Below are 25151 nucleotides of genomic sequence, written 5' to 3' on the forward strand. Positions count from 1 at the left end.
AAGAGGATAAAAACTAAAGTGCAAATCAGATTTGGGTCTTTAAATCAACATTCCCATCTACGTGCATCAGCCATCTGTGTTACAGCCGCACTTTTCACTCAGAGCAAGACCAGTGGGGGAGTAACCTGGTTGCTGGTGGGAGGACGTGTGGGTCCACGGAGCTCCTGGACTCACAGACACGCTAAGCCAACACTCACCTCATGGGTGGCTTCCTGGTTTTCTGCATTTGATTCTAAAGTTGTTTTTCAATTTTGACATGAATCATATAGTTCAGATTTGTCCTCTGCCTTATGCCCAAGAACCTTGCATTCTGATGATTTTATCCTTTCTGTCCTGTAAGGTGATGGTAAAATCGCTGCCACTTAACACCCATCACAAGTTTGCAAATATTTCACTCGGAACCAAATAGTCTAAGCCCTTTCAGTCATCTTAACTGGTGTGAGCAACACTGACAATAAAAGCCACACACTGTGGGAAACAACCCGAGCAGTGACCCGAGGCCCAGCCCGGGGCAGACGCCACACGCGCCCAGTACCTCACTTGTCCTGAAAACCACCCGGTAGTTGAACTGGGACCCTTCCTTCTCCTTGGGGTCTTCCACCTTCTCCCTCCGGACGCTGACTGCCACAGGGCCGAGGTTCTCATCGATTCCAAAGTAGTTCTGATGCTCTGTGATGGAGAAAGTAGAGGCATGAGAAGAAGGAAGCAGGAGGAGGATGGGGATTCTGCAACTTGTGTGTCTAGTCCAGAAGGTGCACCAGCGTCTCTGGTGCAGGATTTCCCACAAATGTGATCAATTTTTTTGTCTCCAACTTAGATGCACTTTTCTTTTTTATTGCAAGAGGACACTTGCTTCACAATATTGCGTTGGTTTCTGCCATACCTCAACATGACTCAGCCACAGGTATACATATGTCTGCCCCCTCCTGAACCCCACTCCCGTCTCCCGCCCCATCCCCCCAGGCAGTGCTCTAGAACGGCACAGAGCACTGGGTTGAGTGCCCACCTGGTAGGTGACTATGAGGCGGCTAGCATAGGGACCTGCAAGGACATTCTTCCTAAGACATGATCACTAGTCTCTTACTCACAGAACACTTGTGTGCCAGACATGGTCTTGGCCGTGGGGTCACAACCCAGAAAAACTTTCCCGTCATGAAGCATATATTCCAGTCTGAACGCTGCCAGCGATGGCAAGCTCAGCTCTGGGAGAAGCCCTTCTGGATGCGTAAGTGAGCTCTGCTGAAAGAAGTATAAAAGCTTCACTCCAACCACACTTTTTAAGTGTCTTCTTCTGCAAGGACCCAGACTTAACACAACACTCAGATGTGGTCCAACCCATACAACACGGACGGTGCAAATACGCAAATGTTTATTCATGCTGCTTCTAGATTTTAGCAAACCTTCATACCAATAATCCACGCTAAGCGAGCGAGCCACGCAAAGCCCCAGGTGTTATTCATTTACTTCTTAATGAACTGCTGCCCAGTCCATTCTCCAAGGTGCGCACTTACAAAGCTGGTTTTTTTCACCCTGTATGCAAAATCACTTTAACAACCTCCTCCTTTTTCACTTTTATCCCTTTTCAATGTCACCTTAGTAGTTTGGGCCAATCTTTCTGATGTATAGTTTTCAGTTAAAGAGAAACATGCTCCATCACATGTTTGTAAGCTTGAAAAAAGCCATAGGTATTCCAAAGGCTTTGGGCTATGCTAACATCTCCTGCCACAGTAATTTCTGAAGGAATAAGGAATGTTATTCATAAAGTAGAAAATAGGTTAAGGTCAACAAAGAAAAACAGTACTTGCATCACTCAAGGAAAACATTATCCAAAGCCGCTAATGAACACTGGCTACATCTTCAAAGGCAGATCATTTACTTTTTACTTGTAACCAAATGAGATAAATACTGACATAATTTCCTTTTGAACCAGTCAGGACTAGAAGCAGCAAGTCCCCTATTTTAGGGACTAAAAAGGTGAATTATTGCCTCAGTCCTGGGCTTATACAATAGGAAGTGAGTCTTCGTTTTTCATGGATCCCTCATCCTTGTAAATTATGTACTGATAATAGTCTGCTTAACTGTTACAAACATGCACAACTCCAGTGAAATTAAAAATAAATAATAAATTAAAAATACATTGCAAAAAATGAATTATTTACCAATGAGTTATTTATTAATAGCCTGCTGCATTAAGAACATATTTCAAGAAGTGACTTGCAAAAATGCTCAAATCAGTTTCTTGGTAGGCTTTTGATAAAACCTGTGATACAAATCAAAAGAAAGTCAAGGGCTTCCCTGGTGGTCCAGTGGTTAAGAATTCACCTGCCAATGCAGGGGACACAGGTTCAATCCCTGGTCTAGGAAGATCCTATATGCTTTCAACTTCTTTTTTTTTTTTTAAGTATAGCTAATTTACAATATTATGTTCATTTCAGGCATACAGCATAGTGATTCAGTATTTTATAGATTTTATTCTATTAAAAGTTATATACAAAGTAATGACTATAATTCCCTGTGCTGTACAATATATCCTTGTTGCTTATCTATTTCATACAAAACAATCTGCATCTCTTCATCCCCTACCCTAGCCCTCTACCCTTCCTTCCCTCACTGGGTCCCACTAGTTTGCTTTCTGTATCTGCGAGTCTGTTTGTTCTGCTATATATATTCAGTTGTTTTATTTTTTAGATTCTACATACCAATCAATAATTACTTGTCTTTCTCTGACTTATTTCACTAAACATAATATTCTTCAAGTACAACCACATTGCTACAAATGGCGGTGTTTCATTCTTTTTTATGGCTGAATAATAAAGATAAATACTGACATAATTTCCTTTTGAACCAGTCAGGACCAAAAGGACTGTACCAATTCTTTATCCATTCATCTACTGAATGGATTCATTCAATTCATCCATTCATCAGGTTGCTTCCATGTCTTGGCTATTGTGAACAGTGTTACTATGACCACTGGGGTGCATGTATCTTTTTGAATTATAGTTTTCTTCAGGTATATGCCCAGGACTGAGATTGCAGGATCCCATGACAACTCTATGTTCAGTTTTTGAGGAACCTCTATACTATTCTCCGTACTGGCTGTATCAATTTACATTCCCACCAACAGTGTAGGAGGGTTCCCTTTTAATCCATGTCCTCACCAACATATCCCATTTGTGGACTTTGAGGTGATGGCCATTCTGACTACTGTCTGGTGATCTATCATTGTTACTCTGATTTCTCTAATAATTAGTGATGTTGAGCATTCCTTCATGTGCTGATTACCCATCTGTATTTCTTCTTTGGAAAAATGTCTCTTCAGGTCTTCTGCCCATTTTCTGACTGGGCTGTTTGGTTTGTTATATTGAGTTGGATGAGATATTTATATGTTTTCATTATTAACCCCTTGTTGGTCATCATTTACAGATACTTTCTCACATATGGTAGAATGTCTTTCTGTTTTGTCAATGGATTATTTTGCAAAAGCTTTTAAGTTTAATGAGGCTCCATTTGATTATATTTGCTATCATTTCTTTTGCCTCAGGAGACAGGTTTAAAAAAATACTGCTATGACTTATGTCAAAGAGTGTTCAGCTAGTATTCTTTTCAGTGAGCTTTATGGTCTGCAAGATTTAGATCTTTAATCCATTTTGAATTATTTCTGCAGATGGTGTAAGGAAACATTCTCATCTCACTCTTTCACATGCAGCTGTCCAGTCTTCCAAGCACCAATTACTGATAAAGCTGTCTTTTCTCCACTGTATATTGCCTCCTTTATCATAGATTATTTGACCATAAATGTGTGGGCTTATTCCTCAGCTCTCTGTTCTGTCCCATTGATCCATGTCTGTTTTTGTGCCAGTACCATGCTGTTTTGACGACTATCACTTTGTAGTATAATCTGACGTCTGGGAGGTGATACCTCCAGCTTTGTTCTTCTCCTTCAGAATTGTTTTGGTTTTTGTGGATCCATAGGAATTTTAAAATTATCTGTTCTAGTTCTACAAAAAACAAACATCATGGGTATCCTGATAAAGACTGCATTGGATCTGTAGACTGCTTTGGAGAGTAGGACCATTTTAATAAAACCCTTCCAATCCAAGAGCACAGGATATCTTTCCATTTCTTTGTATCATCTTCAATTTCCTTCATCAATATTTTATAGTTTTCAGAGTTAAGTTTACTCCTAAATATTTTATTCTTTCAGATGAAATTTTAGATAGCATTGTTTTTTTTTAACTCTCTCTTTCAGTAGTTCATTACTAATCTATGGAAAAGCAACTGATCTCTGTATATTAATCTTGTATTCTGAAGCTTTGCTGATTTCACTTATTAGTTCTAATATTTTTAGGTGGATGTGGGGAGGCCATGACTGGGGAGAAGCCTTGGCTATGGGATGCAGTGGTGACCCAATCCCAGAGCCTGGGTGGGGCAGCAGCAGTCACTGCTGGCATTTACTCAAGTAGCATCTTAGAAGCAGCCCAAAGCTCTCTACAGGCTGCTCCACCACAGCTCACTCCACCAACCTGCTCTGTGGAGTAGACTATCTTCTGATGGCCTGTCCCCGCCACACACTGCCCTCCAGCGCTGGGGGAAGAGTCATCCTCCAAGCTGCAGAACTGCCCTGCTCATCAGTTAACTCTGGCATACCTTGCGTTATGTGGCACCTTCCTAGTTTGTTCCTCTGTGGCTTTATGCCCTTTTTGTACTCCTTCACCATCAGTTTTTTAGTGTTGTTTGGAAGGGAGAGAGAGAACATGTATGTACAAATGACCAAGTTTAACTAGCATCCCTAAATTCATTTACTGTTAAATATCTATAATTCTCTCCAGTATTCTTGCCTGGAGAATTCCATGGGCACAGGAGCCTGGCATGCTACAGTCCATGGGACACCCAGAGTCAGACATGACCGAAGCGACTTAGCATAAGCATCTATAAGTCTAATGAGCCTGATAATCAGTTTCTGAATCTGAGCTTTCCTACTTATTACCTACTTAATAACCTTGGGTAGTTCTTAACCTCAGCACCAACGCCCCACTACAAAATATATATATATATATATATATATATATATATATATAATACATGTATCATCAATATGAGAAAAGCATTATAGTTGAAGGCAGGAATCCTACTGACAAAAAACTCAATGAGAAACAAAAAATCAAATGAACAGCATTATGGGCATTTTGATTTTTGAGCCCAACACAGCTTAAGAGTCAAACTGAACAAGACTCATACTTTTAATCTCAAAAAGTTAATCTGTAATCAGAGATTATATTATATTCAGGATAGTCTTTTGAAGAAAGCAGTGGCATATATAATATTTTACTGAGTAATTTCTATCAAGAATTCTTTTTTTTTTTTTTTTAATGTGTATATTACCCTTTCCACCAAAGATGGCAAATTAGTAAGAAAACCATTTTTTTCCTTTGGGTCTATCTTTCCAAGCCATGCGCCACACTTGTTTTTGACTCTTGTCTCCATCTCTCACAGACACACACTATCTTTTTCTTCCCAGACCTCAAACTTTTTATTTTGTATCGGGGTACAGCCGATTAACAACGTTGTTGTTTCCGGTGAAGAGCGAAGGGTCTCAGCCATACGTGCACATAAATCCATTCTCCCGCAAACCCCCATCCCATCCAGGCTGGCACATAACACTGAGGAGGGTTCCTTGTGCGATACTTATACTGTCGGTTATCCATTTTGAATACAGCAGTGCAGACACACGCTTCTGAACGCAAGCAGAGGTGACTTTTCGGCTAGGTACAACCACGACTCGACCTTTGGACTCACCAGTTCTGAGTCCCTGCAGCTATTTTCTAAGGAATCTCTCTGTGCTTTCAGTTTCACCAAGGAATAAAGCAGGTTACCTGGATGTGTTTGATGTGTTTCTAAGGAAATAAGATTATCTTCTGCTGCACACTGGAGCACTCCGTCTAGCTTTTATATAGGGCGTTCCACATATCATGAAGATAAGCGCAGGAAAGGTGCTCCCTATGTCTCCAGGAGGGAGCCGAGGTAACCCTCAGATGACACCTGGTCCCTTTCAGGACAGCTCAGCATGTTCATGTGCATCACAAGAGCCTTGCCCTCTGGGGGACAGGACAATGAGCCCCTCACCCAAGGGGCCCATCTTCATCCCAAGCACCCGATTTCCATAAAACTGCTGCAACAGAGAATCAAATAAAATCCTTCCTTGGCAGAATAGAAGCTGTGAAAAGACTGTGGGAAAGCTGAATGAAAATCCATATATCATGCAAATAAAAGGCTAGATTTTTTTTTTAAATCGATTAACAAGATTTCAATGTAGGAAATGAGATTCAGCACATAGCTCTGATGCACTTTGTTCAGTAAAGCAAAGAAAAGATTCTAATTTGGAAGTTTTTTTTTTTTTTTAAGGGCTATGTGGAACCTTAGTCCAAAGGCTGTTTCCAGGCACTGTCAAATCTTGGACGGTAGATGTACTGGGCTCATCTCATGGACTGAAGAGGCAAGGATCCCAACGCTCCAGGCTGTGGAGGCCAGCACGTAAGAGAAGCCCTGTGCCTCTCCCTCATGAGGTTTCTCACCTGGCCATGGTGCCATCAGCAAGTCCACCAGAACCACCAGTGACTGGGTCGGGCCCCTTCCCTCTGCATTGGTCAGTACACACAGCAAAGCTTTCCTTTAATGGTTCCATGTTCTTTCAACAATCAGCTGTTGATTTCACTGTCAGCTCACTGCCTATCTGGGTTAAACCCATGGCTGCAGGTGACTGCTGTCTAAACTCCTACCTAAACTCCTATCTTCTGTCATCTTCCCCTCCAAACCACTGTTTAATCACCTCCTCTGTTCCAGGAGTTATACAGATATAAATAAGGAATGACAAATTCATAAATGAATGAAGAAAACAATAGGATCTGCTTTCACAGATAATAACATTAAGAGTCATTAGAGAACCTCAAGGAACCTCAAACTCCCTGCTAATGTTTCATAGATTAAATTACGAAATTTGATGAGGAAAATGATGCTTTTTGGTTATATGAAGGCTCTTCTGACCAAAATTTAACCAAAGCATCAGTGAAGCTTAAAAAATCCAGTGTATTACAGTGAAAATAACAGTATTAAGGATACCTTACATAAATTAACTCATTCATCTCCATGCCTGTGAGCAGGTATTCCCATTTCACAGAAAGCAATACTGAAGCTGAGAGGTTGATGACATGCTCAAAGTCAGAAGCCCGTGATGACTGAGTCAGGATGCACAGCTAGGCAGTCTGGCTTTAGAGCTCCTTCATGTCAATCAACTCAAGTGTGAACAAACTTATGGTTGCCAGCAGGGAGGATGGGGAGCAGGGATAGTTAGGGAGCTTGGGATGGACATGTACACGCAGCTATATTTAACATGGATAACCAACAAGCACCTACTGTATAGCACAGGGAACTCTGCTCAGTGTTACGTGGCAGCCTGCATGGGCGGGGAGTTTGGGGGAGAAAGAATGCATGTATGTGTATGGCTGAGTCCCTTTTTGTCCACCTGAAACTATCACAGTGCTGTTAACTAGCTATACTTCAATACAAAATAAAAAGTGAAAAAAAATAAGGCAACTCAAGGGTGATGACATTACTGTAAAGATTTAAATTGTAAAAATCAACTCATACACAGTAAAATGAACACAACTTAAAGATGAGACAGCAAAACTCTCCTGAATGTAAGGATGGTATCTTAGGAGACACAATTTTAAGAAAGCCTTGAATAAAAAGTGTAACTTGCGAAGTAAGGTAGCTACCAATGAGTTCCTCATTGGTATAAAATTAAGGTATAAATTTTAGTATTATCTGCTATGAGAATGGGAAGGAGAAAGAAAATACTACAAGAGCAAGAAAGGTTTCTGCATAAAAGCTGAGAGGGCCAGCCACTGCTGAGGGGAGTAGTTGTCCAGCTTTCCTTTAATTTTTTTAAGTGGGGCAAAGAATGAAATAAATTTTGGATCTAAACAAATACAGGGTCGGTGGGTTTTAATAAGCTTCTAGGTGGAGAAGGCAATGGCAACCCACTCCAGTGTTCTTGCCTGGAGAATCCCATGGCCGGAGGAGTCTGGTGGGCTGCTGTCTATGGGGTCACATGCAGTTCGACACGACTGAATCGACTTAGCAGCAGCAGCAGCAGCAGATGCTCTGAGACCTAATTTCCAAAGACCTTAATTTCCAACTTTACTGTATCAGTGTTACCACAAATAAGTTCAAGTGACCTAAGCACAGTGCGGCCAAACAAACCAAAACTCTGAGTTTGGAGTAGAGGTTTACTGCAGTGCCATACAGAGAAGGCAATGGCACCCCATTCTAGTACTCTTGCCTGGAAAATCCCATGGACAGAGGAGCCTGGTGGGTTGTAGTCCATAGGGTCGCTAAGAGTCGGACACGACTGAGCGACTTCACTTTCACTTTTCACTTTCATGCATTGGAGAAGGAAATGGCAACCCACTCCAGTGTTCTTGCCTGGAGAATCCCAGGGGTGGGGGAGCCTGGTGGGCTGCCGTCTATGGGGTCGCACAGAGTCGGACACGACTGAAGCCACTTAGCAGCAGCAGCAGTGCCATAAGGAGATGGGAGGCTTGTGCTCAAAAAGTCCTAAACGCCCCCAAAGGGGTTTAGAAAAGCACTTCTAAATGCAAGGTGAGGGAGAGGTGTGGTTAGTTGTAAACTTCTCGGGGTTCAGAATCCTTCATTCTTACAGCTGTCCACATAGGTCAGATTATGATGTTCCTGTAGACTTCCAGTACTGCTAAGTCACTTCAGTCATGTCCGACGCTGTGCGACCCCATAGATGGCAGCCCACCAGGCTCCCCTGTCCCCGGGATTCTCCAGGCAAGAACACTGGAGTGGGTTGCCTTTTCCAATGCATGAAAGTGAAAAGTGAAAGTGAAGTCGCTCAGTCATGTCTGATAAGTGCTATTCTCTCTTCTGCAACTTTTTATCTTCATAGGAATAAGAAAGTATTATACCCTTAAAGATTAGCACCTCCAGAATGGGCTCTCCTGTATATTTCAGGCTTTAGGTAACATTCTTAATTTGTAGCAAAAGCAATAGGATACAAAGGTTAAAGTAAAAGAAACAAATCTAATATGGGGGCAGATTTATTCTTCCCTGCTACACCAGTAGCAAAATGTAAGGAAGATTTCCCAGTTAACTGCCACATTGGTCAAGCTATACAGAAATATTAGAGTATTAATACCTCATCCAAGAGAAATATGAGAGCGTTACTCCTCAGTAGCTGACTGAGAACACTCCTGACGCCAGAGGATGGATACGATGAACTAGCATACAGTTCTAAGATGCTGCGGTGGGTGGGAGCTGTGACCTCCCCAGCACAGCATGCATGTTTCTCCAGCCACGCCCCCCACCCCATCTGCCGCATGGAACCCGTATGACCGTAACCCACAGGCTGAATCTCGGCTGTAGCTGGGTGATTCTTCCCTGCTAAGAGCCCCTCTGGACCTCAGTGGGAACTCTGTTTGTGGAGGCACTGGCCAGGCACTGAAGTTAAGAACTGAGGTGATTGTGTCCACTAAAGGAGGAATTTGCATCTTAGAATAGTAGTATTGTTAGGTGGTACTCAGTTCACCCATATGAATATAATAGTGTCCAATTCCCTATTAATTCTCCTCAGTGACTATATAAAACCAGAAGGGGGGGAAAAAAAAGAAGCCACCAGGCATGAAATTCAAAGCAAATGCAGCCATGCATCACTAAGGCATGGGGTTCATTTCATATGTAAAATTATCCTCATGCCCACAACTGCCACATTAGTGAAACTTAAGTGAATGTGTTTGGAATGGAGTGGCAGACTTCACCAGATACGTTTCCCTGGGGCCCACTCTCCCATCTGGTTCACTCTACTTTTTTCCCATCTTTTAACAATTAAAATAAAATACTGCCCTTTAACTGCTGTACCGGAGGTAGGGATAATAGCTCCTTTTTAGAGGAAAGCCTCCTACATTTAAGAACTCTTGGGAGGACAAGAATGCACAGAATGTAACAGGCACTGTTCTAAGCCCTTTCTTTATAGGAGATAGTTTTTTTTAATGATCCCATTTTGTAGATGATTAACTGAGGTACAATGAAGTTCAAGAATTTGCCCCAAACTGAGTTGGGATGTAAACCCAAGAGCCTGATTTCAGTCCATGCTCTTTCCATCAAGATAGGCCAACTCGCAGCCTAGAAGGGAAGGGAGTTTGGGGGAGAATGGATACACGTGTGTCTATGGCTGAGTCCCTTTGCTGTTCACCTGACACCATCACAACATCGCTAATCGGCTAAACCCCAATACAAAATAAAGTCTTTTAAAAAAAGACACAGCACTTCCGCCCACCAGTCACAGGCCCCAAGTACAAGAGTGGACAGATGCCTCTGCCCACTGGCAAAAAGACACTCCCAATGCCATAAAACCATTAGCTGATATCAAGAGGACTGAGTTAGCAGTCACACATATTCCAGAAGAATCCTTTCCTACTATGTGCTCATTCAGCAGATGTACAAAACAAGTATGACTCTTCAGTTAAAACATCAATGACAAAGACTGGCATCAGAGAAAAGGGTAAATTTACATAGATCAGGGTAAGAGCAGTTAAAAAAATAAGGGAACTTAAAGATTTTTATAGAAAAGAGACCCTAGAAAGATCAGCTGGAGATATGACAGATCTGCTGGCCAGGGATGGGCCAGACATAGGAAGGGCCTTCAAAGCTGAAGAGCTGGTATCTTAAGGTGTAATAGGTGAGAGTAAATCTGATTTCATATTGGTACTGTTTCTTTTACTTTAACCTTTGTATCCTATTGCTTTTGCTACAAGTTAAGAATGTTGCCTACAGCCGGACATATACAGGGCAGCCCAGGCTCAAGGCTCTGACATTTAAGGATATAACACTTCCCCATTCGTACAGAGATTAGAGAGAACAACATTTATCTTGTTGGAGGGTTACAGGAATGTCATGACCTGACAAACCTGGACAGGCGCAAGGACAAAGGATTCCCAGCAAGAAGTTTACAACAGCCAAACACCCCTCCCTCACCTTTTAGTATTAAAACACCCGGAATTCCAACTCCAGTTAAGATGGATCTTTAGGACACTAGTCTGTCTTCTCAACCTGCTGGTTTCTGAATAAAGTCACTATTCCTTGCCCTAACAATTTGTCTCGATTTGTTAGCCTGTTGTGCAGTAAGCTGTACGAGCTTGGACTCTACAATGGGCAGAAATGGACCTTGGAAAAGCCAGGAAATACCCTACATTGTTGTATGGATACAGCTTTTGTTGGATACCCAGTGCACTTGGAAACAGCTGAACACTGTTTTTTGGAAAGTTCCAACCTTTTTGAAAAGAATTTCAATCTGCCTACACCTAAGAACTCTTGTAAATCTAAGATGGGAAGGGGAAATCAAAGAAATTCTCTGTCATATTCTGGAGCACATGATGGAACTATAAACACTAGGACCCCTAAGTGTTTAGGGGTTCTATAAATTCTATAGGTTCTTTAGGTTTTATAGTGTTTTCTCCTACTATAGGAAGGAGGGGAGAAAAAGGGGAAGGGAAGAGGGGAGAAAATGAGGACAACTAAGACTCTTTCATATTCACTACAGAGTCTGCCCTGTAAAATCCACCCAGTTCCTCATGAAGGACTTCTACAAGATACATATTTCTTTCATTGTACTTGTCACCAAAAATCATAAGAAAAAAATGAGTAGGGCACAAAAGCCTCCTTCAGAGAGTTCAGTGAAGATGTGGGGGCCACAGCACCAAGGACATCCCAAATAGTCCCTCACCTTAACCTGAAGATTTCAAGGGGCGGGGGGAGATTTAAAGGGGACGTCTTGTGCATTTCAATACAGATAGCAGAAATAGGAAATCCTACAGCTTGACAATCCTCCTGCCTCTCAAGTCTGAGGAAGATACTCATGGCAAGTATGTACAGGAAGGGCTGTACAGAACGGACACCTTGTTAGTTTTCACTCTATTTTAAACAGTGGAGTCAGCAGTTTGCAGAATCCTATGGCAGGTGGATAAAGTAACAAAAACCTATAGGGTTGCTACTCAAGAACCATATTTGTTTCTTCTTTCTTATTTTAAAGATTCTGATTGTAAATATATCATGAGAATTTATAACAAAATTTTTTTTAAATTAGGTAAACGATTTAAAAATTTTTTGATTTACAGAAAAGTTGAAAAGATAGGAGAGTTCTCTTATACCACTCACCCAGCTTTCAAGCTGTTAACACCTTACAAACTTTGGTTTATTTGTTCAATTAATGAACCAACAGTGATATATCATTATTAACCGAAGTCCATAGTTTGCTCAGATTTTCTTACTGTTTACCTGATGTCCTTTTCCTGTTTGAGGATCCCACCTAGGACACCACATGACATTGTCATCCTGTCTCTTTAGGCTCCTCTAGAGTAACGGTTTCTCAGACGTCCCTTTTTTTGATGACCATGGCAGTTTTGAGAAGTACTGGGCAGGGATTTTTCTAGAATGTACCTCAGCTGTGATCTGTTTAACGTTTTTCCTTAAACTGACTGAGGTTATGTGTTTGGAGAGGAACATCACAGAAATGCCACTCCCATTGCATCAAGGGTATAAACCACCCACACGGTTTACTGCTGTTGATGCTGACCTGGATCACCTGCTGGGGTAGTGTGTGTCAGACTCGTTTCCTCTTCACACACCCTGCCCTTTACAGGTGAGTGAGCACAGCCCACATTTAAGTAGAGAAGGGGAAAGCTATGACTTAAATTTTTATAATGTTCCAAATTTTATAAAATGTAAACATTTTTATAATAACTTGCTTTTCAAGTAAAGATCTATTATTAACATGAATATTCATCAATATGTTTTACATGAGTAGGTTTATAGATATGAGACATAAATGTCTATTTCTGTGCTCCTGGCAAGTTCATAGGTCTTTTTTGTTTAAAGTAAAGCAAATACAGTCATTAACTCTCCTGCCCAGGGCATGGCTGGCAAACACCTGGCATCTCCCCATGCGCCCACAGGGGACTATGATCACTGACCATGACTCAGCATGCTAATGCAGCTCTGTACACAATGACAGAAGTGTCCACGAAGAAGCATGGGCACCCAAGGCAAGCTCCATGGCACCCAGCGGAGAAGGATACCTTTACACACGTTTATCTGCAAAGGAAAAGGCCTAGCAGGATAAAGAGGAACTGTTCCCGGGAATTCGCTCTCATGGACTGGAGTAGTTTTCCTTCTTTTTTCTTTGCTTCTCTACCACTTCTTATTTTCCCACAGTGATCATACAACATTTATATGCCATTTAAAAATTATAAACTAAAAGAGCATATTAAAAAGCGAAGATATCACTTTGCTGACAAAGGTCCGTACAATCAAAGCTATGGTTTTTCCGTGTGTAGATGTGAGAGTTGGACCATAAAAAAGGCTGAGCACCCAAGACTTGATGCTTTCAAATTGTGGTACTGGATAAGACTCTTGAGAGTCCCTTGGACTGCAAGGAGATCAAACCAGTCAAGTCTAAAGGAAATCAACCCTGAATATTCATTGGAAGAACTGATGCTGAAGCTGAAGCTCCAATACTTGGGCCACCTGAAGCCAAGAGACAACTCACTGTGAAACACCTGATGCTGGGAAAGACTGAAGGCAAAGGGAGGAGGCGGCAGAGGATGAGATGGTTAGACACTATCACTGATTCAATGGACAGGAATCTGAGCAAACTACGCGAGATAGTGAAGGACAGGGAGCCTGGTGTGCTGCAGTCCATGCAGTCCATGGGGTCGCAGAGACTCAGACACGACTTAATGACTGAACAACAACAACAAACCACCCCCACCAAAAAAAAGAATAAATATTGTCAATCTTAGTATTTTTCCCCCACATTCATAGAAACACGTTCCTAAACCAGACAAGTGGCCTCCCAAGACAATGCTCCCAAAGGCTCAGACACAATTCTGTCATTTCTCACTTCACTCCTGAGTCATCAAAGAAGTGCGGTTTTATCCTTCTATTTGGCCTCTGTTCACCACGAAGTGACTTATTTCACCTTCTGGAGTCATTCTTGTGTGTGTGACCTGAATTAAAGCACTGAACAGCTTTAGAACTCATCGGAGCAACTCTCCGGTGTACAACTACCTAAAAAGCACAGGACATACAGAAATCCACAGCCTCTCTGTGCTGTGCGAGTGGCTGTGGCTCCAGCCACACTGGGGACAGCCAGTTGCTCAGTAGCGGCTCTACGTGGCTCAAAGCCCCCAGGGGTCTGCCGTGTTCCAAGGAAAGCTAAAGGGAATTCCCACCAAGTCCACAGCAGGAATCTCCCTCCATCCAGGGGGCCTTAGTTCCCAGGAGGAAACCATAAGTTCACTAGTGTTCCATGATGTGAACAGCAGCCTAGCCCAAAGCACCCCAGTCATCACCAGTAGAAGGAAGGGACATTAGGGAGCATTCACCAGGCTGGCTACAATCCCCATGCTCTTTCCAAAAGCTGCTTCACTGAAGGCTACAGACGGATTTGCCCAGACAAGCAATGCTACCCACAGGGCACCATGGCAGGCCACTCCCCTACGTAAATCCTTTTGCAAAGTTATTCAAAGCCGTTCGGTGACTCTGTGTCACAGGAATACACGTCGGCACAAAACACAGCCATTTCCCGTTAACTGCTCAGTAGACAGTCCACCACCTTATTAGAGGTTGGGTCTTTAAACCTTTCCCAGAGACTGGGAGCCATGTCATTCTTTTGAAAATGAAGTTTCACAGAGAACAATGAAGAATCATGAAGGAAAATAAAAGGCATTCTGGAAAGTGTCAAAAGATTCCGTGACAGCCCTCTTCCAAAGAGAACTGAGCAAAGGGAAAAGAGAAAGGGGTAAGAAAAAAGCTACCTACAAAAACACCCTCCCTCTCTGGGCCAGTCTGCCCGGAGCCCCTGCTCCTGAACAATGCTGTTCCTCTAATGTGTGACATGTTGGGGGTTATTCCAATGGTTGAAGCTGGTATGAATCTGGCTTGATGCAAAAATGAGGGGAAATCATTAATTCAATCATTGCACTTTATCTGGCAGACATATGCTTTTAAGCATGTGGTCCTTGGAAAAAGCCTGGCTCCATTCCCACACAGAGGAAGCCCTAGCCACCTGGCCACCAGAAACCCGGGCTGCTGCCTCTGCCTTTAATCCTTAATGGCTAGATAGAGAGACCAGCCAGAGCATCAGCAGCTACTACTGTCACTGACTGCAATTTGAAGTCTCATGGGCCCACAGGAAAGAGCTAAATATAGGAGGAAGCAAGCACCATCCATGGCTACAGGAGCGAGCTGAGCACCAGGGCTGGGCAGGCTCTGATTCTGTCTCCTCCTGCTCCCTCCTGGCCCCAGGTCCCATTAGTTGTAAACAGAGTGCCCAGTACAGAACTGCAGCACACAAGACAAAGGGCCTTGGCGATAGCTGCCCGGCACCCTCACTGTGCAGGCTTTGCTGAGAAGTCTAGGATTTAGCTGTCTGGCTCATTCGCAGACCCAGGGGGAGCCCAGCAAGCCCGAGCTTTCAAGCCACACGTCTACGCTGACCTACAACTCACCCACAGGTCCTCTGTGCTCAGATTTTTTTCTTTTTTATGTTTTATTTCACACTCAAATCCACCAAGTTTAATGGTGTCATTTCTAAAGTCCAAGAAAATCCTGAGAAGCAAATCAGAAAAAGTGGAGAAAATAAGCCACTCACAGACAGCTCTTTCTAATCATCAGGAAGTGACAGTAAGAGTTCAAGAGAAAAACTACAAAAAGCAGTTAAGAGGATTAACAGAATCTGGCAAACTTAAATCATCTCTTGGAATAGACCCTAAGGACATTAAATGGATCAGAGGGTGGCAACCTTGGGTGCAGAAAACATTGGTTTTTTATTCTGTATACACTCTGTAGACTTACTACACTAAGATATGCAAAGGAATGCAAATGAGATGCCAGCAGTAAGTATCTGTATAAATATGCATCATACATAAACACATATATATCCTTTTTTTTACATTCTGATGTTTTAAAGGGTGAATCACAAAAACTACTTACTAAACTCAATTTGCCAGCATGACTCACTGCCTAAGGATTTCAGGGTGTAATAATTTTAAGAGACTATTTTATCACTAGCATCGACAGCCATAGCTTCATCAATTAAAAAAAAAAAAAAAGAGCTTAAGCAGGAAGTCTGTTTCTCCATGGTTCAGTTCAGTTCAGTTGTTCAGTCGTGTCCGACTCTTTGCGACCCCATGAACTGCAGCACGCCAAGCCTCCCTGTCCATCACCAACTCCCGGAGTTCACCCAAACTCATGTCCATAGAGTCAGTGATGCCATCCAGCCATCTCATCGTCTGTTGTCCCCTTCTCGTCCTGCCCCCAATCCCTCCCAGCATCAGAGTCTTTTCCAAAGAGTCAACTCTTCACATGAGGTGGCCAAAGTACTGGAGTTTCAGCTTTAGCATCCAAAGAACACCCAGGGCTGATATCCTTTAGAATGGACTGGTTGGATCTCCCTGCAGTCCAAGGGACTCTCAAGAGTCTTCTCCAACACCACAGTTCAAAAGCATCAATTATTTGGCGTTCAACTTTCTTCACAGTCCAGCTCTCACTGGAAAAACCATAGCCTTGACTAGATGGACATTTGTTGCCAAAGTAATGTCTCTGCTTTTGAATATGCTATCTAGGTTGGTCATAACTTTCCTTCCAAGGAGTAAGAGTCTTTTAATTTCATGGCTGCAATCACCATCTGCAGTGATTTTGGAGCCCCCAAAAATGAAGTCTGACACTGTTTCCACTGTTTCCCCATCTATTTGCCATGAAGTGATGGGACCAGATGCCATGATCTTAGTTTTCTGAATGTTGAGCTTTAAGCCAACTTTTTCACTCTCCTCTTTCACTTTCATCAAGAGGCTTTTTAGTTCCTCTTCACTTTCTGCCATAAGGGTGGTGTCATCTGCATATCTGAGGTTATTGATATTTTTCCCAGCAATCTTGATTCCAGCTTGTGCTTCTTCCAGCCCAGCATTTCTCATGATGTACTCTGCATAGAAGCTAAATAAGCAGGGTGACAATATACAGCCTTGACGTACTCCTTTTCCTATTTGGAACCAGTCTATTATCCCTTTCCAAAAACAACTACACTTCTACCTTGAGAGCATCCATGAGCAGAGTTTTATAATGCATTGCCCCTGAGGGCCATGATTTATTTCTGGCATAGACTAAAGAGAAGGTCCAGGGTCCTGTGAGTTCAATGGCTCTAAGGCAACAGCTCACATTGGTGATACTGAGGGACCAGGGCTGAGATGGGACTGCAGGGAACATAGCCAGGGAACCAACATGTTGACAGAATTATTTCAGTCATACCACATCATCAGTACAAGAACAACTCAAAGTATATGACCAGTCACCATTCCAGTGTCTGCTTATTTAGCTATGGGTACTTATCAACATTAAATTCACTTCATTAATTTATATGACTTCATAATATTGTGATTATGGATTGGTTAAATTTAGATTGATGCAAAATTAGGGGAAATTTATTCATTTAATAATTATTCATTTATTCATTTAATAAATGTAAGCATGTAGTCCCTAAGAAGGCCCCAGGGACTATGTGGATGGAGTGACCTTCTGAGGTCAGAATTATATCATCTCATGGAACAGATCCTAAGGACATTAAATGGATGAGAAGGTGGCAAGCCTGGGCACAGAAAACATTGGCTCTTTACTCTGTATACACTGTGTAGGCTTACTACACTAAGATATGCAAAGGAATGCAAATGAAATGCTGGCAGTAAGTATTCACTGACCTAACCCCAAACCTAACCCCAAAATAGCTGGAGTCAGACTGCAGACAAGCATTCTGAAGATAGAAACCGATACTAAACAAATTCAGAGTGTAGTCAGCCCGAACTTATTCATGCCAGTGGCAGGATGATTTCCTCATGAAGGAACAGGAGGAGAGCCTCCCCCAGCTGGCTGGGCCACCTCCACCACCTCAGCGCTCTAAGGGGAATGTCAGGGTGGAGGGGGTGGCAAGGGAACCTCGTACAGAAAAAGAAGCCCCAGACAGTATGTCGTGAAGGAAGGGGAAAGGAAGGCAGTCACACCCACTAAGAAGGTGGGGTGAGAGTCCCTGGGTGTTTGACTCCACATGTTTTACTTGTGTGTGTTTAAAACATGTTTCTCTGTAGGTCTCTGACACAGAGTGGATTCTCATGTCTCTGGAATAATTGAGGACACATTGAAAGGCTGAAGACTGAATCACATAATTTCTTGTACTTTTTTTTTGGCCATGCCACACATCCTAAAATATCACATGGTATTTTAATGCCCTGACTGGGGATCGAACCCATGCCCCTGGCATTGGAAACATGGGGCGCTAACCGCTGGACCACCAGGGAAGTCCTCAACTACGTGACTTCTGAGGGACGTATCCTTCAAGGACATACAAACAAAAGCAAACACGAATTGTCAGATATTACATGTACGTAAAGAATTTCTAAAATAACAATAGCAAAGAATTATTTGTATCTTAACCTTTAAGCCTATTTGTAAAAACACAAGAAACCTAAATCTGCCCATCCTACTGATTTATACATTCATACATTCTTTCAACAAGATTTGCTCAACACTTCCAATATGCAAAACAATGCAGCAGGAGCTGTGAAGACATAAAATTTAAAAGATGAAGCCAAGGCACAGGAGAAACATACAGAAAAAGCTAGAGGCAAAAGAACAAGAATTATTCATTGTTCACAGTATGAAAGACTGCAGAGGATGAAAGAGCAATAGACTCCATCAATGAAGGCACCCTAAACGGAGTAAACTTAAATGGAGTCTGGGGTCTGTGATGTTCACAAATTGGCTGCGAGAAGGAAAGAGTAGGTGTTTCCATATCAGGGACCAGGAATCAGTGAAGGAAGGGAACTGGGGATCTCTAAAGAAGAGATAAGGGAATTCCCTGACAGTCAAGTGACGAGGGGGCTTCCCTGGTGGCTCAGTTGATAAAGAACCCACCTGCCAATGCAGGAGATGCAGGTTCGATCCCTGGGTCAGGAAGATGCCCTGGAGAAGGAAATGACAACCCACTCCAGTACTCTTGCCTGGGAAATCCCATGGACAGAGAAGCCTGGAGGGCTACAGTCCATGGGGTCACAAAAGAGTCATACATGACTTAGTGACTGAACAACAAACAATAAGTGGTTAGGACTTCTGAGTCTCCACTGCAGGGGGCACTGGTTTAATTCCTGGTTGGCGAACTAAGATCCAGCATGCTGCACAGTGTGGCCAAAAGGTTTAAATTGTTTTTTTTTTTTTTAATAAGGAAGGATCAGTCCAACAACGGTGGAGGCCCCATGATACAGAACAAGCTCAAGCCCAGGGGACAACGGCCTCAGACCCCCTGACGGTGATGATCTGACACAAAGTCACAGGTTCCAAGTGGCCCCAGGGAGGGACCCCGGGACACACAGGGGTGTGTCTTACCTTTGCCATAGAAGAACTTGCGGTAGTAGTAGGCCCCCAGGTCGATGTGCTCAATGACATAGCGCTTCACCTTCTCCCTGTGGATGGGCTGGTTCTCCCTGGGCACCTCCAGGACTGAGACGCCTGCGTTGGTACAGTGAGAGCTGAGCGAAGACTCGAAGGAGCAGCTCTCCCCAGAACTGAAGGATGACGAGTTGGCCCTGGACAGGGCAATCCTCCGGTCGCCTTCCCCGCCTGTCTCATTCCGGAAGTAAGGGCAGCTGAGGACCAAGTCGTTGCTCTTCCCGTCACCCTCATCGGCATCGAGGTTCTCTTTGGAGTTGAGGTCCTCCTTGCTCCCCAGCGGGGAGTCGCAGCTGCCCTGCGGGCCGGCTGGCATCTGAGTTTGGGATGCCGCCGAGGCCCCAGTGGTGATGTTCTTCCTCTTGCCCACGTTCGCCCTCGTGGCCATGGCTTCGTTGATATTGAACAAGATGCTCTGGACATCATAGTGTGCAAAACAGCGCTGGCAGTTCCAAGGGCGGACCCCCCTCTCAAGACGCCCATCTTCCAGCTCGCAGGCGAACTTGAATGTCTCATGTTCACTTTTCACAGCCCGAAGCTTGCGGAAGAGGGACGTTTCCACTGACTCTGACTTCAACCTCCGTTTGAAAGGCTTGTCCCTGTCTCTCCCCAGGAGGAGGGCGCTGTCCATATAATCTAATCCTGAGATGCGTACGAACTCGCCTCTAGAAATCTGTGCTGCGGCGTGAAGGCTGGGGGAGATGGCTGGGTCGCAGGGGAAGAACTCGGGGAACCCAAAAGGGGCCATGGCCTTGTGGTCATAGTTCTCCAGCCGATACCCTCGAAGCATAGCAAAAAAGTTCTCCCCTGACAAGCCCTGCCGGTCGATGGACGACGTGCTTCCGTACTCCCTGTGCAGGGCAGCCCCTGTATTGGGGTTCACTGCATTTTGGTCTAAGACGTCTTCTGCGTCGATGTCACTGATGGTAACATCACTATTGCTTCTCTGTCTTATGGGGTGCAGTCCTCTTTGTGGGGAGTGCACAAAGATGTCCCCAATGGTATACTTTGCCTCCACGAAGTCCAGGTCGAGCGGCTCCTCCTGCTGGCCCTCGCTCCCATCATTCTGCCCATTGTGTATAATGGACGTGACACTTTCATAGCTGGTCTGGGACCGGCTTTCCCACAAGGTCTTGCAGGTCAGCTCCTTGGAGCAGTCCTTTTTAGGAGGCCACTCAGACACCCTCGCTCTCACACCCATCTTGGGCACGGCCGGGGTACCATTAGCTGGACCACCACTCTCATTGGAACTGGAGGCAGTTAAAGAAGTGGTGGGTCCCATGTTGCCATTGATGGCTTTAAATTTTCGAGCAAAATAATCATCTGACTGCATGATTCTGGGAGGATCCTTGAACTTCGAACAGGCTCTGCCGAGCTTGTGCTTTTCTTCTTGTGACTGCCTGGGGTCACTCATGTCTGCCAAAGCAAGGAGCTCCAAGTCCCACCAGAAAGACTGCTGTAGATCTAATTACATTGTTATTTACAAAGGCTTCTTCTAGAGTTGTATTTCCTCTTGTTAACCAAAAGCAAACAACATCCTCAGAGTATGGTTCCCCCAAAACCAACTTGCTTCTCAGTCTGTAATAATTTTGTACACCTCCATCCTCTCCAACAGCATCCCTTAAGACAACTGGCCAGGAGTGCTTCCTTCACCTGAATTAAAAAACAGAAAATAGCCATTAACAATCACTGCAGCTCAAGTTCAACCCATTCCCCATACAGCTTCTTATCTGCCCTTCTCTCCAATTCCCCCCAAACTGTCAGGAAGTTGCACGGTTCCATATCATGCTCCTCTTTTCTCCAAACACTCTGCCCTCTCACTCTACTTGGCAGCCTAGAATTTACATCACACAGTCAAGCAGCACCCTCCCACCATGGGCCCACATCTGAGCAAAGAGTGCTTCCTCTGTTTCCATAACACCCGCATTCACACTGCCACAGCAGCTTCTCTTATACTCTCCTGGTTTACCGATCAGTCTCCTCCACTAGTGAACTGGAAACTCCCCTAAGCCAGGAGCCACACCCTTCATCTCCATATCAACATTATCTAATGATGTAGCTGGGCTTAACTCAGTTAACCAAGCAACATTTCAATTAGTTACAAGAGTAACACAATCCTAATGCCATTGTTTGAGTACTCTTAAACTGAAACAGGTAAACTCAAAATGTCCAGCAGCAAAAAGGTCTGTATCAGGCATTAACAATGAGTTTTCAGAATGTTTTCTTGCAAGCAGATAGGAACTCACACTCTCCTGACAGTGAGGAGTTTCTAAGAATCTGGTGTCAGATTCTTAATCTACTGGATAGTACAGAGAACTCTGCTCCATGTCAAGTGACAGCATGGCTGGGCGGGGAGTTTAGGGGAGAATGGATACATGTATATATATGGCATGTATGTAATACATGTGATGCAATACATGTATTCATTTCTCTATAATTTAGATTATCATCAAATCTGTTCCTAGAAACAGAAAAAATGACCACTGAGAAATGAAAGAAAACAACTTCTGGCCTGAGAGTTCTCTGCGAAAACGGTATTTGCTGCCCATCTGAAACTATCACAACACTGTTGATCAACTCTACTGCAGTAAAAAATAAAATGTTAAGGAAGAAAAAAAGAATCTGGTGCCTAAACAAGAACAGCTTTCTAGTTCATTATGCCAATAGCGACTTGACAAATGTGTGGGGGAAAATAGAAGCTTAGAGACTTAAAACATGATTCACCTTTGTGGCCGGTAGAAAACTTGACCTCATTAACTCTCCTCTTTAATTATAAATAATTTTTCAATTTATTCTGTTTTTAATTAAACAAAAATATTTTCCAGGTATTACATATTTCCTGAACTCATGGCTGTCAAGGTATCTTACTGCTGGATAAGGAATAAAAAAACAGAATGATTTTACTTCTTCTGAAAACAGTGACGAGAATAAAGGCATAATATAGCTAGCTGCTTTCCCTCAGCCTTCACCAAAGCATAAAAAACAACTGCAGTTCAGTCAGGAGTAATGTTAAAATTCTGAATAGCTAAACAGTGTAAGGACTCATTCCAATGGGTTCTTAATGACTTTCTGATGACCATGTGGTGATCTCCAGAAATAGCAGATATTATGATGGCAGCTTGCTTTCTTCTCCATTGGAGAAAAATAATAATAACTTAGAGTGGGCATGACAACATGCTGTCTGCACCCAGGGCAGCTTCATAACTGAGGGAATAATGATATTCTAGAATGGGGAAACCGAGGGGTAGTGAGCAGACAGATGCTTTCCATGGACTCAACAGCCCGGGGTCTGCCCAGGGTGCTCAGAGAGGGACCAGAGCTGAAAGCATCTTTTCTATTTCACTTACAAGTATTATATTTCAAAGAACCACAGATGATTCTGAATTATAGTTATGCCCTCTATGATTTATATTATCACCAAATCCTTTCCTGGAAACTGAAAAAAATGACAACTGAGAAATCAAAGAAAACAACTTCTGGCCTGTTAGGTCTCTGCTGAAATGGTACTTGATTTACTGTAGCAGGCGTCTACATGAGGTATGCATTGTATTGATAAGTCCGTGGCTTACTGAACACTCAACACAATCTGAAAAGGTAAGTATGACGTCTAACAGTTGGCACAGAGCTATGTGAATTCTAGAGGCATTAATGTGACCCTCCTTTTCAGTATCTACTACTAATCTGTATCCCTGCTACAGAAGAAAGAACCATGCCCTACTAAGGATCCAGTTCCAAGCACTGAACTGTGATGTTTCTAGAAATACAATCAGGAACTAAGTGCTCACCACCTCAACAATAACAAAATGCATCAAAAGAAACCAGGAGAGAAGGAATGAAAAAAGATAAAAGTTGAAATTAATGGGATGGGGATAGAAAAAACAGACACATCCAAAAGGGGGATTTTTTTAGTCTTTATTTTCTTTTTAATTTTAATTTTTTTAACACCGAAAACATTTTGTATTGGGGTCCAGCCAATTAACAATTTTGTGGTAGTTTCAGGTGAACATCGAAGGGACTCAGCCATACGTATACATGTATCCGTTCTCCCCCAAGCTTTTTTTGAAGAGTAAGAAAATGGATACACTCCTTCCCAAATCTGAAATAAGGGAAAGAAAGAATAATCTTACACAAGTTTGGAAATGAGAGAGGAGACATGATCACACACACACATGTCTAAGTGAAATAAAACTAAATGAAAAAGAACTGTACCACAAACAACTCTACAGTAACAAATTCAGAAACACAGAAGAAACTAAGATTTCCTGGCAAAATACAAACTCCCTAAACTGATCCAAGAATGGAAATTTTAAACAACGCGATTACACTGAAGAGGACAGAAATATCACCACCCCTTTATTCTCCCATTTGGGCTTCCCTGGTGGCTCAGTGGTAAAGAACCCACCTGTAACACAGGAAACATAGGTTTAATCCCTCAGTTGGGAAGATCCCCTGGAGCAGGAAATGGCAACCCACTCCAGTATTCCTGCCTGAAGAATTCCATGAACAGAGGAGCCTGGTGGGTTACAGTCCACGGTGCAGCAAAGAGCTGGACATGACTGAGTGAGTGAGCACACACACAGCACACACACCACGTTTCACGTTTTCCACTAACAACTCAAAGTGCTCAAAGTCAGACAGTTCTTGACAGAGTAACTGAATAATGCACTTAATCTAAAGCTGCAGCAGAACTCCTGCCAATCCCTTCCTGCCACCTTGTACTCCTGGCCACATTTTCCAGCTTGCCGTAGTTCCCCAAATGAATCTCTAATGACAGAACTATAGAGGGCACCTTTCTTTTAAGAGTATTACTAAAATAGTCATATATTTTAACACTGTGATAAAAATAAAACACCTCAAAACAATGACAGCATTTGTTTTTCAGTAAGCTAAGTGAGAAATCGTTATATCATGTAATTACAAAAGTACTGTGGTTCATGGTGAAGAACTGAAACCAGTGTCTTTGAAAAGCAGATGTCAAGACAGACAGAATGGCAAAGGCACTGAAGCGGGTGAAGAGCAGAGAGAAAACAATGGAGAGAATGAAAAGCCAAAGCATGAGCTGGAGTGACCTCTGGAACAATCCAGAATCTGGATTTCTCACTCTGGGTGAGAGGGAGACAGAGCCGGGCACAAGTGTGTGCACATACACAGGACACGCTATACCAGGGAACCAGCCCTGCGTGTCTTTTACCCCACAGATGAGAAAGGAAGGGTCCCGGATCAAGCTGTCTGGCTTATAGATAGGAGCCTGAAACACAAGACCTCTCTGTTTCTCATTATTTTTAGCTTTTTCCCTAGTTCTAGCCTTCTTCCTGTTTTCATAGAGCATGCAGTTCAGACGTTTCTAAAAGACAGGGATTCACACTCTTAGTAGCAAGTACCTGAAAGCCATGAAGGTGTGATCCAGGAAGCATCCTGGAAACACCTGCACGCAACTCTGTTCTTTGTACTGATCAAATATTTATAATTCTCTGTGCTCAAATCTCAGAGAAGGCAATGGTAACCCACTCCGGTACTCTTGCCTGGTCGCTAAGAGTCGGACACGACTGAGCGACTTCACTTTCACTTTTCACTTTCTTGCATTG

The 25151-nt window shown here is 43.1% G+C and overlaps 1 protein-coding gene across 9 annotated transcripts in view; it reads right to left on the bottom strand.

Annotated features, from left to right (window-relative positions):
- The window catches only part of SIPA1L2 (signal induced proliferation associated 1 like 2), a 246944-nt gene that overhangs the window by 96894 nt on the left and 124899 nt on the right, over positions 1–25151 (bottom strand). For all 9 annotated transcript variants that reach the window (XM_027531068.1, XM_027531061.1, XM_027531063.1 and 6 more), the window contains exons 3-4: positions 19504–21219; positions 536–669 (exon numbers count right to left, since the gene is read on the bottom strand). In XM_027531068.1, coding sequence (XP_027386869.1) covers positions 536–669; positions 19504–20980 — 1611 coding nt within the window. In that variant the 5' untranslated portion in view covers positions 20981–21219. The remainder of the gene's footprint in view (positions 1–535; positions 670–19503; positions 21220–25151) is intronic.

This window comes from Bos indicus x Bos taurus, chromosome 28 (genome assembly GCF_003369695.1).
Source record: "Bos indicus x Bos taurus breed Angus x Brahman F1 hybrid chromosome 28, Bos_hybrid_MaternalHap_v2.0, whole genome shotgun sequence".
Classification (NCBI taxonomy): Eukaryota; Metazoa; Chordata; class Mammalia; order Artiodactyla; family Bovidae; genus Bos; species Bos indicus x Bos taurus.